Source organism: Anolis carolinensis, chromosome 3 (genome assembly GCF_035594765.1).
Source record: "Anolis carolinensis isolate JA03-04 chromosome 3, rAnoCar3.1.pri, whole genome shotgun sequence".
Taxonomy (NCBI): Eukaryota; Metazoa; Chordata; class Lepidosauria; order Squamata; family Dactyloidae; genus Anolis; species Anolis carolinensis.
Window position 1 is genome coordinate 171635430 of NC_085843.1, and position 26625 is coordinate 171662054.

The window sequence follows — 26625 nt, forward strand, 5'->3', positions numbered from 1 at the left end:
TGTTTTGAATTTCAAGTGCTCCCATTCTGTTTTTGGGAAGATTCTGGGAGATTAGGAGGGGCGTTACTCAGATTTGTAAGGGAGAATCCTGAGTTCTGTTTCCATTTTGGGAATGGGGTGGAGTGACTCAAAATTCGAAACAAAAACAGAACTAAAACAGAACAGATTCTGTGCTGTTTCACATACCCCAAAATTAGAAATCTCATAGGAACATAGATATTACATGAGAGGCTATCTTTACTCAATATTTGAGTCAGCCTATCTTATGTGTCCTTACCCCATCTTGAATTAGCCATTGGCTGTTCTGTATTGCTGATTAAAAAACTTGGCAAGCCTACTTCCAACTTGCCCTCCACTCACTTATATATTAAAAATGTCTAAGTAAAAACGCTATAATGCTCCTTTCTTCTCTCCAGTATCTGTCACCTGAGCTGGCCCCCTCACTCTGTCTAATGACTATACTCAGGAGTCTTTTCATAGAGTAAATTACCTATGTGTGAGGGGGATGAGAAACTGTGTTTGTTTATTTATTTATTTATTTATTTATTTATTTATTTATTTACAGTATTTATATTCCACCCTTCTCACCCCGAAGGGGACTCAGGGTGGATCACATTACACATATAAGGCAAACATTCAATGCCTTTAACATAGAACAAGGACAAGACAAACATAGGCTCCGAGCTGGCCTCGAACTCATGACCTCTTGGTCAGAGTAATTTCTTACAGCTGGCTGCAGCTGGCTGGCTGCTCACCAGCCTGCGCCACAGTTTAAGTAAAGTTTAGGTAAAATTAAACTGACAAAATCAGATCCTGAATATTTTGAGTCTAAATAATAAAACATGAAAACATTCTGAGGCTCCACATGGTAAAGTGATTTGAACATTAGACAATGATTCTAGAGAGCAGGGTTCAAATCCTCACTCAGACATGGAAACCCACTAGTTAGCATTGGACAAGTCACATTCTCTCAACCTCAGAGAAAGGCAAAAGCAAAGCTGCTTTGAAAAAAATCTTGCCAAATAAACCTGTGATAGGTTCAACTTAGGGCTGCCACAAGTTAGAAACGACTTGAAAACAACAAACACACAAGCATTTTCAATGTACCACTATTTCAAACAGCAAGTGTGTGTGTGTATGTTGGGGGGGGGGGCGGGGTTTGACATGTTTTAGTGTTGCTCCCATAGCTCTCCAAAACGAATGGACATAAACAACTGGCATGTCTGGAAGAAGGGATAGCTTACTGTATATACTCGAGTATAAGCCTAGTTTTTCAGCCCTTTTTTAGGGCTGAAAAAGCTCCCCTCGGCTTATACTCGAGTGAGGGTTCTGGCCGGCTTCTATTCAGGTCGGCTTATACTTGAGTATAATGGTATTCAGAGTTGGACAGTCTTTATTATTGTCTTATTATTATCTTAAATTACTGTTTTATATAAATATTCAAAAACATTTAACCTACTGATGCCTCAAATAATGAAATTTTATTAATACCTATTTTTATTTTTCAATTTGACCCGTAACTGCTGCATTTCCCATCCTCATCTTATACTCGAGTCAATAAGTTTAATCAGTTTTTGTGGTAACATTAGGTGCCTCGGCTTATATTCGGGTCGGCTTATACTGGAGTATATACGGTAGTTAAATCTACACTGTGTAATTATGTATGATGTTGTTGTTGTTGTTGCTTTCAAGCTGCTTCCAATGTATGATGACGGGGCTGAAAGGGTTTTATTTGCCCAAGATAAACTGTTGGGTTTCCATGGCTAATTGAGAAATCAGATCCTGGTCTCCAGAGTTTTACCAATGCTCAAACCACTACAACACACTGGCTCTCTAATTTTGTATACTATATAAGAAACAAAATTTAATCGTATGTGTCTTCAGTGGTATTACCCAGGTCACCACCTTAATGAATTCTCCAAAAGCTAGTCTACTGCATTGGAGTTCAGTGAAGCATGGTAGATCATTTAGAAGGACTTCCCTTATTGTGGGAAATGGGAGAGAAGTACCTTGTCTTGATAGCTCAACTTGTTTCAATTTAATTTACAGTTGCTGAGAAGACCAAAGAACAGGCCAACCTCGTGGGTGAAAGCGTAGTGGCCAGTGTGAACACAGTGGCAAAACAGACTGTAGAAGGAGCAGAGACTGTAGTATCTTCCACTGGGGTTGTAAAAATGGTAAGTGCGGTCCTTCAGCGATATCAAATGGTTAGGCTAGCAAGGTTTAACCATTCTTTCAATAAACATATTGTCTCCAAAAATACATTAAAGTTGGTTGAAGAATGTGGTACTCCATTTTCACCAAATACACCACCGGGAGCCCCGGTGGCCAAGTGTGTTAAAGCACTGAGCTGCTGAACTTGCAGACTGAAAGGTCCCAGGTTCAAATCCCGGGAGCGGAATGAGGGCCCGCTGTTAGCCCCAGCTCCTGCCAACCTAGCAGTTCAAAAACATGCAAATGTGAGTAGATCAATATGTACTGCTCCGGCAGGAAGGTAACAGCGCTCCAAGCAGTCATGCCGGCCACATGACCTGGAGGTGTCTATGGGCAACGCAGGCTCTTCGGCTTAGAAATGGAGATGAGCACCAACCCCCAGAGTCGGTCACAACTGGACTTAACGTCAGGGGAAACCTTTACCTTTACAATCTAATGTCTGTGTGAGAATGAGACATTTCCAGGGGGAAATTAGCAGGCAGGATGAGTACTTAATAAATCCCCATCAACCTCTCCTGCTGAGATATTCCATGTATATGTCCATCACGACTACTTGGTTATTTCTCATGTGCACGTACAGATCTCACCAGTCAACTCCTGATAACTTTGCAGAGGATCCAACTCTCACTATCATAGGTAAGGGGAAAAGTCACTGGGTTTGACTTTTTGATGTTTACAACTGTTCTGATGGTCTTTTAGCAATAAATTCCAGGGTGGTATATCTGCATAGGAAGGGCCCAAACCAACTCATATCAAATACACTTTGAGTATTAAAGCCTCAGTTGCTTTAGGATGGAAGGATCAAAAGAAATGGAACATTAAAACATGGTACAGTAGAGTCTCACTTATCCAAGCTAAACGGGCCAGCAGAAGCTTGGATAAGCGAATATCTTGGATCATAAGGAGGGATTAAGGAAAAGCCTATTAAATATAAAATTAGGTTATGGTTTTACAAATTAAGCACCAAAACATCATGTTATACAGCACATTTGACAGAAAAAGTAGTTCAATACACAGTAATGCTATGTAGTAATTACTGTATTTACAAATTTAGCACCAAAATATCATGATATATTGAAAACATTGACTACAAAAATGGCTTGGATAATCCAGAAGCTTGGATAAGCGAGGCTTGGATAAGTGAGACTCTACTGTATAAATATTTAGCAGACTACCTCCTTCAAGACTACATTAACGAAAGGAAAAGTTACTATAGAAAAGGCCAAATCAGAAAGACATGGGAGGCAAAATGGAAAGACCTAATTTACAGAATAAAGGGAAAAGACAAATATAAGGAATTAAACAAGATTATCCTCATGACCAAACAATCGTAATAAATATAGAAAATTTGTAAACTGTTCCTGGGGAGGGGAGGGAGGGAGAAAAAGGAGGAAGAATGTAAACATGTGTTACCAATGGAAAATGTTCTGAACGTCTGTATAATTTTACGTAGCACTATTTACTAGGGTTGTACAAATATTCGTTATGTTTCTCATTTCGTAATTATTTCGGATTGTTCTCGTTTTTTGAAACGAGTATTGAAACGTTTTCCCTGGGCGTAACTGGTAATGTAATTCGAACCATCATTGGCCCATTCTCTAATTGTTTCTTAAAATTTTCGTTAATTTTTTTCCTTGCAAATTTTTTAAAAATATTTTTTAAAAATTTTTATTTATTTTTTTGTTTCTGCAACCTAACATGAATGGGAGCCTAGCGCAGCCTAACATGGCCGCTCCCCGGCCAATCAGAGTCTTCCACGATGGCTGCCAAAGGTGGGGGCTAGCATCCTCTGTGTCCACGTGGAGGATCTCTATGAAAATCCCCAACCGCAGCTGACCCAAGCCATTCTGGGTTGGGATACTGAGGAGAGAGGGTGTTTGGCGCGCGCTGGGAAGCTGCTGCTTGCTTGTTTGGGGGAGAGAGGGCTAACTGGGGGTAGAGTGCTTCTGTTGTTGCTGGTTCGATATTGTGTTTTTTGGGGGGGAAATTGGCTGGGGGCTTGGGGCAGAGTCCTTGCTGTGGCTGGCTTTAGGGAACTTTTTTTTTTCCAAAGGACGTCTGCGTTCCTGCAAGTGCATTGCTTCCCTCCCACTCCGTTTGTAATCCCAAACCCCCGGGCTGAGTGTTATTGCAGCAATCACAAAGACACACATTGTTTTCAAACCTAAAGGGTGCATTGGAAGAAATAGTTTCCAAAGGACGTAGGGCACCCGCCAAGGCATTGCTTCCCTCACGCTCCATTTCTATTCCCAAGCCTTGGGCTGAGTTTTATTTCTGCAATCACAAAGTCAGACATTGATTTGATTCAATAGAGGGTCCACAGCAATTTATAGTTTCCAAAGGACGTTGCCAATCCTGTCAAGGCATTGCTTGGCGTGTGCTGCATTTCTAATCCAAAGTCTACACAAGTAGAAGAGGGACTTTTACAGTGATAAGAACCCAATTGAACAGGAAATAACTTTCAAACCAGGAACAGGTTTCTTCAAATATTGAAAAATAGTGTATTATAAAAAGTTATGAAAATTCGCCAAAAATCATAGGAGACAGGAAACATTTTGCCATTTGTTGAGCAAAGAGTGTGGAATGTGTTCTCCCACTGTACCAAATTTGATGAGAATAGCTCAAGAAATGAGGGCGGGAGACCCCCAGAAAAGTCCCCCCCGGTTTCCTGTTTTTTGGTGATTGCGCATGCGCGTCCGCCATTTTAGAAACATTTTAGAAACATTACGAATTTTCGGAAATATCCGAAAATTTTGGGTGAAACATCAAGAAATAATTTCTACATCGAAGAGCCGGCACCCCCTACTTTAGAAACGAGAATTGAAACATTTTTTCCATCGATCGGACAAGCCTACTATTTACAATACAAAAAATATATACTTTGAGTATCTGAAATGCTTGGGACCAGAAGTATTTTGGATTTTTCCAGATTTTGAAATACCTGTATTATTTGCATCTACATTTATAATGATGTATCTTGGAGATGGGACCCATGTTTAAACCCAACATTCATTTATGTTTCATATTTTTATGCAATGTTTTCAGTAGTTTTGAGCTTGAAACAAAGTTTATGCACACCGAACCATCAGAAAGTAAATGTGCCTATGAGGACAGTTTCAGATTTTGGAGTAATTTTAAATTTTGGAATTCCAGATAAGTGATACTCAACTTGTACAAGCAGAAAAATGTTCACAGAATAGGTAAGGAATAGGCCCGGGTTGTGGCGCAGGCTGGTGAGCAGCCAGCTGCAGCCAGCTGCAACAAATCACTCTGACCAAGAGGTCATGAGTTCGAGGCCAGCTCGGAGCCTATGTTTGTCTTGTCTTTGTTCTATGTTAAAGGCATTGAATGTTTGCCTTATATGTGTAATGTGATCCGCCCTGAGTCCCCTTCAGGGTGAGAAAGGCAGAATATAAATACTGTAAATAAATAAATAAATAAATAATATGGCCCTCCATTTTCATGCCACACATCTCAAGGGAAGTGACACTTCTGGTTCATTCACATGTATTGAATGGCCAGGGTAGACCATCACCAGAACTTTTCACACAGTAGAAATGGGTTCTTCTCCAGCTGCCGTCATGCTCTTTTTTCACAACAGCAGAGCTCTGCATTGTCTATGATGATAGCCGGCCAAATTCCTTCTTTGGGAGGAAAGTCATATTATTGCTGATGCCAAACTCACAAATAATAAAATCTGTGAAAGTTAAACCCAAGAATATGAAGGGTCAACCATACAAGGGTGTTTTTTACATAGAAAATACCAAAAATCCTGTTGTCTACATATAAATCATATTATCTGTACAGAAAACATTCACTAAAAACAATATTTCTGTGCAGAAAACGCATTTTCTGTGCAAAAACTAATCCTCCTGTGTTCATGATGCTGAACAAGTCCTGAACTTTGACGGTTCTTTTCTGAGACTTTCTTGACACATGAAAAAACTTATCTGTGATCAAAATATTTATGCATATTCTTTCCATTCCTAATTTAATGTCTTACTATTAACTGTGGTATCTTATTTTACCAGATTTTACCACAGACACAGAGATGCTCATTTGGGGCAATGTTATTTGCCTAATAGCATCTAATTTAACCATAATACTGCCCAGTGGCGAAGTGCGTTAAAGCGCTGAGCTGCTGAACTTGCAGACCGAAAGGTCCCAGGTTCAAACTCCAGGAGCAGCTGCTGTTAGATCCAGCTCCTGCCAACCTAGCAGTTCGAAAATATGCCAATGTGAGTAGATCAATAGGTACCACTCCAGCGGGAAGGTAACAGCGCTCCATGCAGTCATGCTGGCCACATGATCTTGAAGGTGTCTACGGACAATGCCAGCTCTTTGGCTTAAAAATTGAGATGAGCACCAACCCCCAGAGTCAGACATGACTGGACTTAACGTCAGGGGAAACCTTTACCTTTACCTTTTTTAATTAACTGTGGCATCTTATTTTACCAGATTTTACTACAAAGACCCAAGAAAAGACATAGAGATGCTCATTTGGGGCAATGTTATTTGCCTAATAGCATCTAATTTAACCATAATACAGATTGTTAGCTGTAGGGAAAGTATACCTAAGCCCTGGTTGTAGACACTTTTCAGTCTGAGGAAAAGTACAATATGCATCCCTTTCTCTGTCTCTTGTACAGAAGCCAACTGAATCAGCACCTGGCCTGAAGGAGCTGGCTAGCTTTAGAGTCCAAGGACAATCCGTAAGGCAAATAGAGGATTGTCCTTCAGGAGATTGACATGCTTTTGCTAGGGAAGACTCATCTTCAGTAAGGCTTAGAGAAGGACCTAGTGAGGATAAATTGGCAAAGGACACAGATATCTCTCTCCTACCATTTTCAACAACCCATTTGTTTCAGAGGCTTCCCGTGTTGTCACAGAGAAGTGCCCATATCCTGCTGCTTGTCGCCAATTATGCCTTGCCTTTATCTTCTTGTCCACTTACTTGTTGCCTTCCTGTTGCCGGCAGCAAAAAAGGTAAATAGCAAGCAGGCAAAGAAAGGCAGGGAGAGATCAGGCTCCCATTGGAAGGCGTAGCAAGCAATCAGGCAAAGGAAGGAAGAGGCACCCAATTCCTTTTTGCCTTTCTTCTCCTGCCTTCTTGCTCCTAGACTTTCTCTGCTCACTCATTCATGGTCCTGCCTCTTTATCCCATGGCTTCGGTGCATGTGCAGGTACTGGGCTCAATGACTGCAAGGAGCCTAGGAAAATAGTCAAGTCGAGCAGCAGGATTGTGCTGCCCTCCCTTACCCATTCTCGGCTGCTAACTAGGGTACAGAAGCTACATCTCATCCTTGAACACCCTAGTTGATGGTGTTGCCTTGGCAAAACAGATACACACAGCACATAGCAACAGGATGAGAAGGAGGATCTGCCCGCTGCAGACTAGGGACCAGCAGGGCAGCTGAGGTGATGGTGGTGAGCTGCTTTTTCCTCTTCGTCTTCCTCCTCCTGCTGCTGCTATGCACCATGTGTCTAGGGACCTCTGCTCATGGCGTTTTTGGGCCGTGCCATTGTGCTGGTAATCGCTGGTGAAACGGAAGGTGAACTAGAATCATAGAATCATAGAATAGTAGAGTTGGACCATCCAGTCCAACCCCCTGCCAAGAAGCAGGAAATCGCATTCAAAGGAACCCCGACATATGGCCATCCAGCCTCTGCTTAAAAGCCTCCAAAGAAGGAGCCTCCACCACAGTCTGGGGGAGAGAGTTCCACTGTCGAACAGTTCTCACAGTGAGGAAGTTCTTCCTGATTTTCAGGTGGAATCTCCTTTCCCGTAGTTTGAAGCCATTTTTCCGCATCCTAGTGTGAAGGGCAGCAGAAAACAAGCTTGCTCCCTCCTCCCTATGACTTCCCTTCACGTATTTGTACATGTACTATCTCCTCTCAGCCTTCTTTTCTGCAGGCTAAACATGCCTAGTTCTTTAAGCCGCTCCTCATAGGGCTTGTTCTCCAGACCCTTGATCATTTTAGTTGCCCTCCTCTGGATGCTTTCCAGCTTGTCAACATCTCCCTTCAATTGCAGTGCCCAGAATTGGACACAGTATTCCAGATGTGGTCTGACCAAGGCAGAAAAGAGGGGGAGCATGACTTCCCTGGATCTAGATGCTATACCCCTATTTATGCAGGCCAGAATCTCGTTGGCTTTTTTTAGCAGCCGCATCACATTGTAGGCTCATATTTAACTTGTTGTCCATGAGGACTCCAAGATCTTTTTCACACGTACTGCTGTCGAGCCAGGCGTCCCCCATTCTGTATCTTTGCATTCCATTTTTTCTGCCGAAGTGAAGTATCTTGCATTTGTCCTTGTTGAACTTCATTTTGTTAGTTTCGGCCCATCTCTCTAGTCTGTTAAGATCGTTTTGAATTCTGCTCCTTTCTTCTGGAGTGTTGGCTATCCCTCCCAGTTTGGTGTCATCTGCAAACTTGATGATCATGCCTTCTAACCCTTCGTCTAAGTCGTTAATAAAGATATTGAACAGAACCGGGCCCAGGACAGAACCCTGCGGCACTCCACTCGTGACTTCTTTCCAAGATGAAGACGACGCATTGGTGAGCACCCTTTGGGTTCGTTCGCTTAGGTGGCTTGTGATGCCCCATGCGTCCTCCTTTCTCCCCTCATCATATGGTGGGGATGGGAGAGGGTGCTTTGGCATCCTTTCCCTTCCCCCATCAGATGGCAGAAAGGGTAGCAACACACGTTGCTCTGCCATCCTTTCTACCATCACATGGCAAAAGGGGAGAAAAGTGCAGGTAGCTCCATCGGAGCTACACAAACTCCACTTTCCTACATTTCGGTGCTTCCCCTCCACTTTGGGAGGAATGTGGGCGGAGCCTGCTGTGCATTGTGTGATGGCGCATGACCGGTCCCATCCTTGCCACACATAAAAGCAGCAAAACAGAGCAAAAATGCTCTGTGTGAAGAAGTCCTCTGTTTCATTCCGGCAATGCTGACAATGTCACAATCTCAGGTAAGGCGGTAGCCTTGGAAGAGCATCTGCAGGGTGAGGAGAAAATGGCCTTGCTCCTCCACTGCCTCATTTGTGGAATTCACCTCCAAATATTTGTGTTTTTCCCAATTGTGTGGACGGTTGTGTCCTAACCACCACAAAAGGCCAAAAGCCAACCGCACCTACATATTCCTTTTTTAAAGTAGGCATTCCTGTTGAAACTCTTTGTTGAGCAGATATGTGTGTGTATGCATCAGAATAATATCCTTCATCTCCTCTCTTGATTGAGTATGCTTCAGTGCTAAACAAACCAACTTCCATTTAAACGGTCTTGACTCAGAATAGGAATCAACTTTTTTATCTGGATGACACAGCAGAAAGCTTGGTGCAATGCAGGCACTGGCCACGTGATCACCAGCTAATACCCGCTAAATTTGTAAATGAGCCACAGATCTAGGATAAATTATCCAGGCAGCTAATGCTTTGCCTTTTTTGTTATCTCCCTTCAGTTCCCTTTAGATTTATTCAGGCCCAAACCAAAGAGCAGAACATCTCAGAAATAAAACATAAAGACACTGCACATTATTTATGTGCCATGAAAGGCAATAAAATAATCAATGAGGTAGTTTTGCTGTGTTTTGGCACTCAGATAAAATTGGCTCAGGTTTTTCTTGCCACTAGGTATATGAAACCAAATATCTAATAAACCCGAAGTCATTATTTCATTAAGGATATAATGATTGGTTCATAGTAGACATAGAGCCAGCCAATGTGGCTCTAAAGAGCCATCTCATTTCTATTGGCCACATAAGTAGAATAGTGTAAGAAACCAATATGTATATACACATACATATATGTGATATATATAATCACACATTGTCCATATATGTAGTCTTGTGTTTCCATCCATTGTCTTGTTTTTCCTTATTTTTATTTTTATTTCTTTTTTTTTGTCCTTGGTTTGTTTCTTTTTGTTTTTTGTTTTGCTTTTTTATGGTTTAATTCACTATAGAGAGCACGTAGTCTATGTTTGTTATTGTTCTTATATCCATTCTTTATATTTTCAATTTCATTTGTGCGTCACTTTCCTGGAAAATCACTAATAAATTAAAAAAAAAAAAAGAAACCAAGGTGCACATCCTCACCTATCCCATGAGCCACAAATACATAAGCCATGATCAGAGGCCATTTCTTGTTCAAACACCTATAAACCATATTTAAGGTGAATTCTCTTACTTCTTACCAGGCCTCCAAAGAACTTATTAGTATTTAATCCTGAGTAGATATGAGTATGTGTTGAACTAAGAAATTAGGAATGAAACCCACACTCAGCCTTGCCAACCTACTTGGGTGAGTCACACTCTCCCATCTTCGGAATAAGGTAAAGGCAAACCTCCACTGAAAAAAATATTGCCAAGAACACCCATGACAATAAGTCCTATTTATTTCCAATATTTCTACCCCGCCCTTCTCCCCGAGGGGACTCAGGGCGGCTTACACAACTGGTAGGATCACTACCAGTACATCATAATACAATAAAATAAGAATAAAACAGTTAAAATAATTAAATAACATAATAAAATACAATATATAAGATTTAAAACAATGCAACACCAAATATATATACCAATCATCCATCAGACCTTGTGCAAAAGCCTTAATCCGATCCATGTCAATGCTAACTGAGTTCATTCATTAAACGCTTGCGCGCATAGCCAGGTCTTCAGCTTCTTCCTGAACCCCAAAAGGGATGGAGCCTGCCGGATGTCACTGGGGAGGGAGTTCCACAGCCGAGGGGCCGCCACCGAGAAGGCCCTGTCTCTTGTCCCCACCAGCCGTGCTTGTGAGGCCGGTGGGATCGAGAGCAGGGCCTCCCCGGATGATCTTAAGGTTCTCGTGGGCTCATAGGAGGAGATGCGTTCGGACAGGTAAATTGGACCAGAACCGTTTAGGGCTTTGTAGGTCAAAACCAGCACTTTGAATTGGGCTCGGTAGCATATTCCTAGTCATGTCTAGCACGGTTGTGGTGTTTTGTTGTGGTGTGTGTTTCCGAAAAAGAACTGATTATTTCCAATGACTTTTAACAGACTTTATTCCTTTTAACGGGAATCTGCAGCCCTCTAGAGCAGGGGTCCTCATACTTTTTAAGTGGCGGGCCGATTCACGGTCCCTCAGACTGTTGGGGGGCCGGACTATGATGAAATAGTCCAAAATTAGGATTGTTGTTGTTGTGTGCCTTCAAGTCATTTCAGACTTAGGTCAACCATAAGTCTAAAGGTTAGGACAGAGGCCAGGGAAATGACTTTGGAGGGCCTTGGTTTGGGGACCCCTAATCTAGATGATCTCATAAGACCATAGGTAAGGAAAGAGACCTACAGAGACCATCTAGATGGTCTCATAAGACCATAGGTAAGGAAAGGTACCCTTAAAGGCCATCTAGATGATCTCATCAGGCCATCAGAAGACCATAGATAAGGAAAGGGGCCTCAAAGGCCATCTAGACAATCTCATAAGACCATAGGTAAGGAAAGTGACCTCCAAAAGCCATCTAGATGGTCTCATAAGCCCGTAGCTAAGCAACAAGGCCTTCAAAGACCATCTAGAGAGGTTGCTGGATTGCATCTCCCAACAGCTCTTGCCAGCATTGCTAATGATGAAGAATGATGGGAATTGCAATGCAGTAACATCAGTAGGGCAGCTAGATTCTCACCCCTATTTAAACAAGCATTGCCTTTCAGTGAAAATCATGAGACCATTCAGAGACTTGCTTTGGCTTTCTTGGCAGGCTGGTACATTGTAGAAAAATGATCTTCATCCTACAAACCCAATGTATTATGAAGAAGACTTGTGCAGAGTGCTCCTTATGAACTCAAGGCACCCTGTGCCATTGCTTTTAGATCAGAGGTGGGAAAATCTCATTTGTGGGTTTCATGTGGTTCCTGGACCCCACATCTTTGTACTCTTCAAAGCCTCTACACCCCATTTTTATTTAAAAAGCTGGAACATTTTAGCTGGCATTTTTAATTTCAGAGTTGAGGAGTATATAGTATGTACAGAAACTGGAGTATGCTCTTCAGCAATATATTAGTGTGGAGTGTTGAAGCATATCGGAAAGAACAGATGGAAAGGTTACAGTTTAATAGAAATGTAAGGTTTGCTGCCCCGCCATGTCCAGAGTTTGTGTTTCTTGACAGACCAAATTCATCAGGTTGAGGGGGTGGCAACAGGAGGAAATCAAATGGAGTGAGAATTTAATCCAGGCTGACACTTCTTCATCCTGCAATTGTGTTAGCTCCTGCCGTTCCGGTTCAGGGAGAAGTTCTCAAGACGTTCATTTCCTGCCTATTCAAAAAATAGGTTGGTGAGTCAGAGATATGAAATCATGCTCAGGAATAAATTCTGAGGCACATAAGAAACAAACATAAGATGTATATATATCCCACCACTCATAATCATAATCAGATCTTAGCTTATAGGTTTCCTGGAGGCCAGGCTCGACACACGCATGGCAATTGGCCTGTTTATGAAGCCTGAGAATTCTATTTTCATTTTAAGGGGAGCTTGCAGCCCTTATGACTATATTTATGGGCTTAGAAATATGTAGCCAATGATAAAAGAATCCAAAGGGACAAAGGGTATACAAATATTATTTTCAGTGGCCACGGCTATAGCACAGCAGGTTAAACCACCAGCTAAAAAACATCTTGCCGACCGGAAGGTTGACAATTTAAGCTGTGGGCGGGATGAGCTCTCGCTGTCAGCCTAGCTTCTCCTTACCTAGCAGTTTGAAAACAGCTGTGAGTAGATAAATAGGTCCTGCTTTAGCAAGGAGGTAAAAGGCGCCCCTGAAAAACATGATGGCGGTTTGAATGACAGGCTCCACAGCATGGAAGAATGGAACAACAGCACCTCCCCATGGCTGAGTCGAGCACAGTCTCCAGATGCCAGAAAAATGAAAGAGGAAAGCCTGTCTCTATTTATTTATTTATTTATTTACAGCATTTATATTCCACCCTTCTCACTCCGAAGGGGACTCAGGGAGGATCACATTACACATATAGGCAAACATTCAATGCCTTTTAACATAGAACAAAGACAAACAAACATAGGCTCCAAGCGGGCCTCGAACTCATGACCTCCTGGTCAGTGTGATTCATTGCAGTTAATTGCAGCTGGCTTGCTCTCCCGCCTGCGCCACAGCCCCGGGCATTGTGTATTGTCTGCCTCTGTCAATTGCATAATGGCATTGAATGTTTGCCATATATATGTACCTGTAATCCTCTTGAGTCCCCTTGGGAGATAGAGCAGAATATAAATAAAGTATATTTATTATTATTATTATTATTATTATTATTATTATTATTATTATTATTATTATTATTTTATGACACAGCAAACAAGATACATATGCTGGACTTTGTATCACAAAATCACAAGTTGAACACTTCCCAAGTGTCTAGGACTGTGTGATGTATTTTTGGAAGATGCGTGCAGATCCCAGTAGGGTGGCCTTTTGCAGTTGACAGATCGTAATTTTGTCAATGTCTATTGTTTCCAAATGCCGGCTGAGATCTTTTGGCATGGCACCCAATGTGCCCATCACCACCGGGACCACCTGCACTGGTTTCTGCCATAGTCTTGAGGTCTGATTGAAGTTCAATCTTGAGGTCCTGATAGCGGCTGAGTTTTTCCTGCTGTTTTTCGTCAATGCGACTGTCACCTGGGATGGCGACGTCAATGATCCAAACCTTTTTCTTTGCCACAACTGTGATGTCTGGTGTGTTGTGTTCCAGAACTTTGTCAGTCTGGATTTGGAAGTCCCACAGTATCTTTGCGTGCTCATTCTCCAATACTTTTGCAGGTTTGTGATCCCACCAGTTCTTTGCTGCTGGCAGGTGGTACTTGAGGCATAAGTTCCAATGAATCATTTGGGCCACATAGAGGTGCCTCTGTTTGTAGTCTGTCTGTGCAATTTTCTTACAGCAGCTGAGGATATGATCAATGGTTTTGTCGGTTTCCTTGCACAGTCTGCATTTTGGGTCATCAGCTGATTTTTCGATCTTGGCCTCAATTGCATTTGTTCTGATGGCTTGCTCCTGGGCTGCAAGGATCAGGCCTTCTGTCTTCTCCTTATCAGCTTTTCCTTCAATTTTGTCAAGGAACTTTCCATGCAATGTTTTGTTGTGCCAGCTGTCAGCTCTAGTTTGTAGTGTGGTTTTCTTGTACTGGTTTTTTGTCTGCTGTGCTTTGAGGAGTTTCTGATTTTTGACTTCAATCAAAGCAGGTTCTTCACTCTGCTTTACATATTCTGCCAGGGCATGTTCTTCTTCTTTGACTGTTTTACTTGTAAAAGTCCTCTGCCACCTGATCTTCGAGGCAGATATAGCCGGTCAACATCATCATCATCATCATCATCATCATCATTAGCAGAGGGAGAAAAAATAGGAGCAACATAGGTACAAATAAAGGATCCTGGTCTAATTTATAGGCATGTGAACCTCTGTAGTGTATACATGTAAATACTGTGGCACAATAAATATTGAAACTAACAAGCTACCCTAAACCACATTCTGAGCCTCAAATTATGAGGCATTATTTAAAATACTTTTTAAAACCATTGCCCCGCCTTGTTCCAGGGGGAAATGGAGATGGTGGAAATTTTGGAAAATAGCTGCAGGGGAGGAAGAAGGAAATCAACACAATAGAGACATGTTTCCCTTATGGTCCAGGGATTTGTATCCAAAACAATAAACATACTGACTGACTGGTGGCTCAGGAAAAGGGAAACTTGGTGGGTAGGAATATAGTAGATCTGGGAGAAATACGTTTTGCTCACAACCCCTTTGGCACACTCTGAATCCAAGCACAAACCAGAATAAAGTTTGTTGACATAATGCACCCATTTCAAATATGTGCAATGCAGTCAGGAGATAAGGGGAAAGTTTGCCACAAAAATAGCTTTTTAAAAGCACGGCTTATTTATTTATTTATTACAATATTTATATCCTGCCCTTCTCACCCAATAGGGAACTCAGGGTGGCTTACAATAAAACACATATATAAAATTGTACAATACATTGTGAATCAATTAAAAAGTTATTAAATTACATCAGATAATATATAAAGAAATGTTCCTTTAAAATAAACCAAATAGGAATTTTTTCGGGGGGAAATGTACTAAAATCTTTATTTATTGAATAATTTATTTTAAAAATTGTATATCATAAACTCATAATAATTACATTTTTGAAAACACACATTTTTAAATATTCATGGAGATTTGATGTGTTTGTAGGATAAAATATTGTGGAATTGGGACAGAACAGATTTATCATTGCAAAAGTGTGGACTTGAGTGAAATATCAAGTTTTCTAGAATTACCTTAGACTGGATTTTATTATCTCTAGACATGATCAGCTTATGGCCAAAGCATTTAACACTATTTTACGATAACGTCTGGTGCTACTGTGGCGCAGTGGGTTAAACTGCTGAGCTGTGGAAATTGCTGACCGAAAGGTTGGTAGTTCGAATCTGCAGAGCAGGGTGAGCTCCCGTCGTTAACCCCAACTTCTGCCAACTTAGCAGTTCGAAAACATGCAAATGTGAGTAGATCGATAGGTACAGCTCCGGCGGGAAGGTAACAGCATTCCATGCAGTCATGCCAGCCACATGACCTAGGAGGTGTCTTCGACTAAGAAATGGAGATGAGCACCACCGCTCAAAGTCAAACTCAACTAGACTTAATGTTAAGGGGAAGCCCTTTATTTAGGATAACTTCCACACCACAATCATTTGGCTTGTATTTTACAGGATATTGTGAGTCCAAAGACACTCCTAAAAATGTAGAGAATTTACAGCTTAACATCCCCACCCCTCCAAGTAACAATCCGTTATCAGTTACTTCTTAGTATAGTTTGATATATGTTTATGCAGAAGCAATTAAATTCAATGTGACTTTCTCTCAGATAAGAGCACCTTGAGGTTTGTATACAGAGTACATTTAAACTTCCCATATATTTATTTTGCAGATTCCTTCTATCATAGTTTGGAACACGTTATGACCTGTTCTTCACAAATCTGAGGAAAGTCTATTGTTGTTTTAAAACACCAGACTTGTCCCTGTGCACATGAGCAAACAATTAATGTGTATCCAATTAGAAAAAAAATCAGCCAAAAGTGCTGCTGCCAGGCGAGGATGTGCTCTCACAGTCAGCTCCAAGCCTTACATTGCCAGCTTGATTTTCTTTTAAGCTTGCCAACTGAACCACAGCCTTGCCCCTAAAATGTCCTGGCCTGCTCTTGAACCATGAAGAGTGGGGTTGAAGCGGAGGATTCGGAAGGTAGAGCTCTTCACTACACAAAGTTAAATATTGCACCACCGGCCCACTGCCTGCATACCAAAATGACTTGAAAAGTGGCCAACCATCTTGTTGTTTTGTCAGAGGGACATTGCATAAGTTTGAATAATGCTATTAATATGCAGGAGTGGAGTGAAGGGAGGGGGAGCTGGAAAGCATTTAGAGAGCTGGATTCACTGAGTTTTCTGTGCAGCTCTTTGCATCCATCCACACACTCACTCACACACACAACAAAAAATTAAAACATAGGAAGATCAGACCTATCTAATGCAGCATCTCTTTAAATAAGGGTCAACTGCAGAAGCCCATAAATGCTTATGCTTCCCCAGCAACTCGCATTGAAAGGCTTCCAGGCTCTTATCTTAAGGACCTCATCACATTGAGGTCCATGATGAAGGGGACAGCGGGGTAGCCCATAAAGCAGCAAGACAAATCATAGGGCAGCAGGGCAAATCATTCGCCCAGCACTCTGCATCGCCCGGATCACCCGCTTGCCCAAAATACGCCAGAAAGCATAGCTTTCCAGTGTGATTCTGCATTGTCCCCATGATTCCTAACCTGAACAAGAATAGTCTCTTGTTTTCAGGTTTCACCCTCCTACCATGCTTCCTCAACAGTGATGGCATGGAGCCCCGCTGGAAGTAGATGTCATGGGATGAGATCCTCCGGGTTCCGTGCCGGCTGCATCAAGGAAGTGTCTTTTTTTTCATGTCAGGAGCAACCAGAGTTGCTTCTGGGGTGAGAGAATTGGCTGTCTGCAAGAACGTTGCCCAGGGGACGCCCGGATGTTTTTGATGTTTTTACCATCCTTGTGGGAGGCTTCTCTCATGTCCCCGCATGGAGCTGGAGCTGATAGAGGGTGCTCATCCGCATTCTCCCCAGGTGGGATTCGAACCTGGCAGCTTTCAGGTCAGCAACCCAACCTTCAAGTCACGAGGCTTTTATCCCCTAGGCCACCGGAGGCTCCAAGGAAGTGTCATAAGACAGGGAATTTAGGTAATGTGATGAGGTCCTAAATCTGGCATATAGGCCCCATGGCTACTAGCCCCACTGATGTCTGATCCCATTTAAATCCCAACTTCAGCCCATCACTACATCTTGTGGTAGTCAATGCCATACATTATGGCACACCGCAAAGAAGGACATCTTCTTATCAATTCTTAGGATCTTATCCCATGACGGAGGGGGATAGCATCATCTAGGCATGGGGTTTAATCCTGTAGCATACAAATCACTATGTTCTGTATTCATAACTTATCACGTAGTCTGAATTTTCTGATTTACCCACCAATATACTTTTTCATCTTATCCCATGAGCAAGTGGATTCCCTGCTCCATCCCCCCCTTTAAAAATTGTGTCTAACTTGGACATCACAAAGGATAAATTCTAACACTAAAGACAAAGAAACATAGTGATCTAACAAAGTTGCAATATTTCTTAGTTTTAATTTTACCAAAAAAATTACCAAAAAGGATGGAGCAGCTGCATTAACCGTCCGGTCAGCCTCTGGAAAAGATCATTAAGGAAGTGGTCTGCAAACACTTAGAAACAAATGCAGTCATTGCTAATAGTCAACACGGATTTACCAAAAACAAGTCATGCCAGACTAATCTGATCTCTTTTTTCGATAGAGTTACAAGTTGGGTCGATACAGGGAATGCCGTGGATGTAGCGTACCTAGATTTCAGTAAGGCCTTTGACAAAGTCCCTCACAACCTTCTGGCAAACAAACAAGTAAAATGTGGGCTAGACAAAACTACGGTTAGGTGGATCTGTAATTGGCTAAGCAAACAAACCCAAAGGGTGCTCACCAATGCGTTGTCTTCATCTTGGAAAGAAGTCATGAGTGGAGTGCCGCAGGGTTCCGTCCTGGGCCCAGTTCTGTTCAACATCTTTATTAATGACTTAGACGAAGGGTTAGAAGGCACGATAATCAAGTTTGCAGATGACACCAAACTGGGAGGGATAGCCAACACTCCAGAAGAAAGGAGCAGAATTCAAAACGATCTTAACAGAGTAGGGAGATGGGCCGAAACTAACAAAATGAAGTTCAACAGGGACAAATGCAAGATACTTCACTTTGGCAGAAAAAATGGAATGCAAAGATACAGAATGGAGGACGCCTGGCTAGACAGCAGTACATGTGAAAAAGATCTTGGAGTCCTTGTGAACAACAAGTTAAACATGAGCCAGCAATGTGATGCGGCTGCTAAAAAAGCCAACGGGATTTTGGCCTGCATAAATAGGGGTATAGCGTCTAGATCCAGGGAAGTCATGCTACCTCTCTATTCTCCCTTGGTCAGACCACACCTGGAATACTGTGTCCAATTCTGGGCACCGCAGTCGAAGGGAGATGTTGACAAGCTGGAATGTGTCCAGAGGAGGGCAACTAAAATGATCAAAGGTCTGGAGAACAAGCCCTATGAGGAGCGGCTTAAAGAACTGGGCATGTTTAGCCTGCAGAAGAGAAGGCTGAGAGGAGACATGATAGGTGAGGAGAAAGCAAGCTTGTTTTCTGCTCCCCTGCAGACTGCGACGCGGAACAATGGCTTCAAACTACAGGAAAGGAGATTCCACCTGAATATCAGGAAGAACTTCCTGACTGTGAGAGCTGTTCGGCAGTGGAACTCTCTCCCCCGGACTGTGGTGGAGGCTCCTTCTTTGGAGGCTTTTAAACAGAGGCTGGATGGCCATCTGTCGGGGGTGCTTTGAATGCGATTTCCTGCTTCTTGGCAGGAGGTTGGACTGGATGGCCCATGAGGTCTCTTCCAACTCTACTATTCTACGATTCTATGATTCTGTGGCAGAGTACTGGGGATTTGCTGCTGGGTAGGAGACTTGCCCATAGGACAGCCATTTGCCCACATCATCCTATTTGATTCAATGAGGGTGATTCTGACAGCTAATAGCTCATGCGTTTTGGGTACTTTAGAAATGTATTAGCATGGGTCCTAAGCTCCTGAGAGGACTCCATATTGTTTCTCCCCCCTCCCTTTTTTGAGACCTTTTTGGACGTTTACATTATGGAATGTGAAGGGTGTAGACAGGAAGTCCCCCTGTGTCCTGGGATTGGTTCCATTGCTTTCTTTGCCTAAATGGATCATAACTGTTTTGAAATTAGGGGGTGGGGGGGGGGGGCTAGGATAAGGTCCTTGGTCTCCCTTTATTCAGTTCTTGTCAGTAGCCATAAGCACTAACTTACAGCATAGGAGTGGACAACTTCAGCAGATTCTAGAGTTGCTCTCCAACCCTAGATCTCCAGGAGGCTTCCTACTTTATATTTATATTTATATTTATATCCTACTTTATATTTATATTCTCCATGCCTCTCATATTCACAGATATTTTTAAGCATTTTTGTGTATATTCTTTTAACCCACTTGTCAAGTTATGGCAACCCCAAGAATTTCATAGGGTTCTGCTAAGCAAGGAATACTCAGAGTTGGTTTTGCCTATTACTTCCCCTGAAATATAGCCAGCAGTTCATTTTTTACCTCTGGGGTCATTTTTTTTCTAGTCTAGACATAACCATGCTTCTAAGTTGCTCCTTGTAGGGCTTGGTTTCTCTGGACACATTCCAGCTTGTCAATATCCTTCTTGAATTGTGTTGTCCAAGATTTGACATAATATTCCAGGTGAAATCTAACCAAAGCAGAATAGAATGGTACTATTACTCCCTCAATCTAGTTATTGCACATTATATTTTCTCCACATCATGTCTCATTTTAGTCTTCTTACAAACCTCACTAAGCAACCTCCACGGTTTCTTCTCACTTGCAATCTTTTCTTTCCAGAGAGTGGCTATAACTTCCTTGAATGTTTGGGAGCCTTTAAGGTAGACCTCTAGTGTTCTTCACTCCAGTAAGTATGTACTTTTTGTATATGTTCTGCAGGAGGATTTACACCCAGAGCAGCCTGAAGAGCCACTTGCTGATGCAGAAGAAGACGCCCCAGTGGAAGCCACAGAAACCAGTCCAGAGGTAAAGCACAGTCACAGCCCAGCTAACCCCCGAATCATTGGCTGGTCTGGGGTTTTTCTCGCCATCTATTGTTCTTTCCTTACTTTCTCTGTGCTGAGCTGGTTTCCATTTGTTTTCTGCATACAGGTGATTTCAGATCTTTTTCTGCTGATCTTTATTCCAAAATATTATCATTTTATTTTTCCATCTGCCCACATTTGGCCCCTGTTCATTCTTTGTTTGTCTAGGATCAGGCAGTAGTATGCAAGTGAGCAAAATGTAGGCTGAGAATTGTATTTCCCATGGTCCTCACAGACCTTTTTCTCCTATTGTTGAATGTGGTTAAGTAAGTTTTATAGCAGTGGTTCTCAACCCGGGATCTCCAGATGTTTTTGGCCTACAACTCCCAGAAATCCCAGCCAGTTTACCAGGCCAAAACATGTGGGGACCCCAGGTTGAGAACCACTGTTTTAAAGGTTTCTGAAATGGTAGAAAAAGCTCCAGAATCTGTTTATTAGAGGCAAAACTAGAAAAAATATATATGAGTAGAACAATATTGGAGCCCTAGTGGCGAAGTGTGTTAAAGCACTGAGCTACTGAACTTGCAGACCGAAAGGTCCCAGGTTCAAATCCCGGGAGCGGAGTGAGCGCCCGCTGTTAGCTCCAGCTTCTGCCAACCTAGCAGTTTGAAAACATGCCAATGTGAGTAGATCAATAGGTATCACTCCACCGGGGGAAGGTAACGGTGCTTCATGCAGTCATGCCAGCCACCAGAGCCGGTACAACAATGAAGTGAATTAAGCAGTCACTTGGGGCGCAAAACATACGGGGGTGCAGTCGAGACTGCTTTTTCTGATGATTTCTTGTAAAACATGATGTTTTGGTACTTAATTAGTAAAATCTTAATGTAATTTGATGTTTAATAAGCTTTCCCTTAATCCCTCCTTATTATCCAACATTTTTGCTTATCCAACGCTTTTATTTTTCAGTGATAGGTTTTGGGGGGGCACCAAAATTCTGTTCGCCTACACTTGAAAATTACCTAGGGCTGGCTGTGCCAGCCACATGACCTTGGAGGTGTCTATGGACAACGCCGACTCTTCGGCTTAGAAATAGAGATGAGGCACCAACCCCCAGAGTCAGACATGACTGGACTTAACATCAGGGGAAACCTTTCTCTTTTACCTTAGAACAATATTGATCTCTGAAATAAAAACCAGCAGCTATTTTCTGTTGGTTTTCAGTTTTCACTGAACACACTTTGTGATTTACAAGTTGACTTTATATGAGCTATTTTTTCTAGAGCAGTGGTTCTCAACCTGTGGATTCCCAGGTTTTTTGGCCTACAACTCCCAAAAATCCCAGCCAGTTTAGCGGCTGTTAGGATTTCTGGGAGTTTTTTTAAAAAACATTTTATTTATAGTTATTGCAATACATTAAAAAAGGGGGGGAGGCAGATATAATCAAAAGGTTAAAGAGGAAAAAAAAACCCTGATCCCCAAAACCCTCCCTCCTCTCTGTGTTACCTTCCAGCTCCCCTGCTCAGCAATTTACTACTTTTCAATTTTTTCCGAACAAATTTTCTTAAAACCTGAGAGTGTCTACTCTTAGGCAACAATTCCCTCTATGTTTCCAGATTCCTTTTTTCCTTTAAATATTTGCTTAGTTTACTCCAGTCCGTTTTTATCCTCGTTTGAGATTTTTGTGAAATTATCTGCGTTAATATGTCCATATTTTATATGTCCATCAGTTTCAATGTCCATTGCTTTAATGACGGTATTCTCATCCAGTTTACCAGTTGTTAGGATTTCTGGGAGTTGGAGGCCAAAACATCTGGGACCCACAAGCTGAGAATTAGTGCTTTAGAGAGAGATCACATGATAAAATATTGGAAGTATTTGCAAATATGAATATATTGGTAATACTCCAATTGGTGATTAAGTCTGCCTTACTAGCAATTGCACTTTTGCCAGGGTTGTGCAATGGCCATGGTTGGAAGGCAAACAAACATGCCATCATTAAGAATCAAAATGGCAGGTTCTGAGCAGCAATGTTTGGCTTTCAAACATGTCCTTGAAGCTAAGACTGGTTTGGAAAATCATCTGCCCCATGGCAGAGGTGATTTTCCAAGCCATGCACCTTAGAACAACCTGGCTTCAAGGTGTCACCCAGAAGCCAAGTGGTGGGGATATAGGCTGCTTAGAAAGTGCAGCCTTCCCCTTCTAAAAACAGAAAAGTCAACTTTACTTTTGTTAAAGCCATTGTGCCCTATATGATCAAGGCTTTGATTGCCTGAGAATGGACACAATCGGCAACTACAATTCTCGGAACTCTCTCTTGAAGTTTGTCTTATTTTTAAAAATATTATGGTAAAAACTTAAAATAATTCTTAGAAAATTAGTAGAATGGTGAATTGTTTTGAAACTTGACAGACCTGCAGTTGTAAATGGAGGTCTAAAACTGAGGCACGTTTCATGCAGATAAGCCTTAAAATGACTGAGGACTGAGCCTTTAAAGTTTCCCATTGTAGCCATGTGCAAAACCCCTCCCCATTCGAGTAACTTCCCGGTAAACAGAATGAGCGGTCAGCTGACAATGGACCCCAAAATGGCATGCCTTTTGGCCGAATTGCACACCTCTAATAATAAAGACACCCCTGGTGTGGCTGAATAGCATGTGAAAGCAGGAAACTGGGGAAGTAGCCTTTCAGTATTGAGCAGCATCCTGATACATGCTGTTTAGTCACTGCTGCTAATGGTGGTTTCTCAATAAAGAAGGAATGGTCAATTTTCAGGTTTCCTTTCCTGGTTTGCTAGGAGAAAAACAGAGAGAGGAAGCCCTCCATGGTTGGACAATGCAGCAAACAAAACATAAATCAAAGTTCTGCGGCTTGTTGAGCAGCTCATAAACAGCAGGTCCCTGGCCAGGGTGAAGCATTTATGCATGAGCAAGCATTAAGCAATAAGCTCAGCTATAAATTATAATTCAACTGTATATCTTAATTTATTATGAATAAAGTAAATCTATTTTAATACCAGAACAGGTGCATTATAGTTTAAATTATCATACAAGTTAACCAGGTTTTTTTTTTCTAAATTCCAACATTTTTCGTATCAAGAACTAGAGCTGACACGGCAAGATTATTTTATTTATTTATTAATTTATTTATTTTACAGTATTTATATTCCACCCTTCTCACCCCGAAGGGGGCTCAGGGCGGATCACATTATATACATATAGGGCAAACATTCAATGCCCATAAACACATTGAACCGAGACAGAGACAGACAGACAGACAGACTCAGAGGCAATTTAACCTTCTCCTGAGGGGATGTTCGATTCTGGCCACAGGGGGGAGCAGCTGCTTCATCATCCACTCTGACGGCACTTCCTCATTCCAATGTTGTAAATTAGTTAAACTTGCCTCCCCACTTTTATAAGTGGTACCTTATTTCCTACTTGATAGATGCAACTATCTTTTGGGTTGCTAGGTCAGCAACGAGCAGGGGCTATATTTTATTTTTAATTGACGGGTGCTCACCCCACCACGGGCTGGCCTCAAACTCATGACCTCATGGTCAGAGTGATTTATTGCAACAGCTGCGCACCAGCCTGCGCCACAGCCCGGCTCCAGGATTTACAGGATTACAGGATTTACAGGATTACAGGATTACAGGATTTACAGGATTACAGGATTTACATTAATTTCTAGGCGCCCCCAGTGGAGCAATGGATTAAACCCTTATGCTGGCAGGATTACTCACTTGAAAGTTGGGTTGCTGACCTGAAGGTTGCCGGTTCGAATCCAGGGAGAGCGTAGATGAGCTCTCTCTGTCAGCTCCAGCTCCCCATGCAGGGACATGAAAGAAGCCACCCACAAGGATGGTAAAACATCAGAAACATTTGGGCATCCCCTGGTCAACATCCTCGCAGATGGCCAATTCTCTCACACCAGAAGTGACTTGCAGTTTCACAAGTTGCTCCTGACACACAAAAAACCTTAATTTCTTTTTATTGGCAAAGATTAAAATCCCAGGAAGAAATAGCCATCTCCCAAACTTCCTAGTATGAGTAAAGCACAGGTGCCAGTGCAATGTTCAGAAACACAACTACAGTAGAGTCTCACTTATCCAAGCTAAACGGGCCAGCAGAAGCTTGGATAAGCGAATATCTTGGATAATGAGGAGGGATTAAGGAAAAGCCTATTAAACATCAAATTAGGTTATGATTTTACAAATTAAGCACCAAAACTTCATGATATACAACAAATTTGACAGAAAAAGTAGTTCAATACGCAGTAATGTTATGTTGTAATTATTGTATTTACAAATTTAGCAGCAAAATATCACGATATATTGAAAACATTGACTACAAAAATGGCTTGGATTATCCAGAGGCTTGGATAAGTGAGGCTTGGTTAAGTGAGACTCTACTGTATAGCAATGGGGGCAAGCATTCTTCCCTAAACAAGAATTCTTCCCCACTAAATGAATTTTTCCTGTGGTACCCAGATATGTAGCCTTTCAATAACTTTAAACCTCAGATGGCTGTTAAGAAATACAGGTAACACATTCAAAGAACCACTCCAAAATTTAATCCCCTTGAAAAATAAATGTGCAGTAATGCAAATGATCCATGAGGTTTTCTCCTCCCAACCCCACTTCATGTTAGCATGTCAGTTAGAGACAATGTCAATAGAGAATCATTGCCATTTAATGTTATAACACAGCTAAGATGGGCATGAAATTTTTTTCCATTTACTTGCATGTTCCTTATTATCAAGATGCATGATTCCTGGAGAGAAATAGTCATTCAACACACTCATATATGCTTCCCATGGCCTGATTGTTTTCTTATCAGATGGAGACCTGGGGCTTTCAAAGATCCCTTACAACTTGTTTTGCCCTCTTTTAAAACTTTTAGCATGGAACTGAAGAGTCTACTTATTCCTTGTTCTGGCATCCCTGTTATGGAGTTAGCAAAGAAACGTTAACCTGTTTTCTTGTTTTTCTTCTTCCCAGGGTGAAAATGAAGGATATTAACCCCCCTCCGGTCTTCTAGTGTGAAAAAAATTGGGAATCCAGGAGTAAATACAGAAATGTTAGCTGACACCAGAGCAGGGAAATCACTCATACCCTAGGCTAACTTCATTCAGCACTACAGCCTCACTTGCCTCATCCCAACTTACCATAAGTGTCTGGCAGATCATATGTTTTAGGGCAGGTGTGTGCAGCACAATTTGTGTCTCCCTTACTTTTGTGGCTTCCTTCTTTGCCCATCTCCATGCCTTCTAAGTGTATGGCCCGATAGCTGCGTGATGCCATTAGCACAGTGGTAATTGGAATTGCTGATTAATTTCTTTTCGCCCATTAGTGTCAGCACTTGATATCGCTAGAAAAGGTGGACATATTTTTATTTCTAAAGAAACAAAATAAAACAACTTGTTTCAACTAAGCCTCTGTTTCCCTCTTTCTTTTTGGGGGAGAAAGTAGATCAAAGAGGGGAGAACCATTGTCTTAACGTTGCATACTGTGCCTTTCAGTGTTTAAACACTGAAAATTTAGTCTCCCTCATCATACGTGATAGACCACAGCCATCTCAACACCAATTCTCACCTCAGTTGTCATCACACAGGAAAATGTAGTCTCTGCCTATATGACTTTCTTTTCCTTTTTTTAAAAAAAGTGAAACTACGTAATAGCAGAAGTGCAAAATCTCGCAATTCTGGCAAAACAAGGCCTAACAAGTTTACATGGTTTTTTTCTGGGATCATACAGTTTACAGTTTCTACCATTGTGGACCAAAAGGTGCCAGGTTCAAATCCCAGGAGCGGAATGAGTGCCCGCTGTTAGCCCCAGCTCCTGCCAACCTAGCAGTTCAAAAACATGCAAATGTGAGTAGATCAATAGGTACCGCTCCGGCGGGACGGTAACGGCACTCCATGCAGTCATGCCGGCCACATGACCTTAGAGGTGTCTATGGACAACGCCGGCTCTTCGGCTTAGAAATGGAGATGAGCATCAACCCGCAGAGTCGGTCACGACTGGACTTAACGTCAGGGGAAAACCTTTACCTTTATTTTACCATTGCTTTGGCTTACCACTGTGGTAACTTTTGATAATGGAAATGGTTTT

At 42.0% G+C, this 26625-nt stretch overlaps 1 protein-coding gene across 2 annotated transcripts in view; it reads left to right on the forward strand.

Moving 5' to 3' along the window:
* Positions 1-25945, forward strand: part of sncg (synuclein gamma) — a 48931-nt gene extending 22986 nt beyond the window's left edge. The window contains exons 3-5 of one of the 2 annotated variants that reach the window (XM_008114475.3): positions 2050-2177; positions 20426-20638; positions 25513-25945. In XM_008114475.3, the coding sequence (XP_008112682.1) occupies positions 2050-2177; positions 20426-20638; positions 25513-25533 (362 nt within the window). In that variant the 3' untranslated portion in view covers positions 25534-25945. The remainder of the gene's footprint in view (positions 1-2049; positions 2178-20425; positions 20639-25512) is intronic. The other variant, XM_008114476.3, reaches the window with a different exon arrangement.
* The last annotated feature ends 680 nt before the right edge of the window (positions 25946-26625 follow it).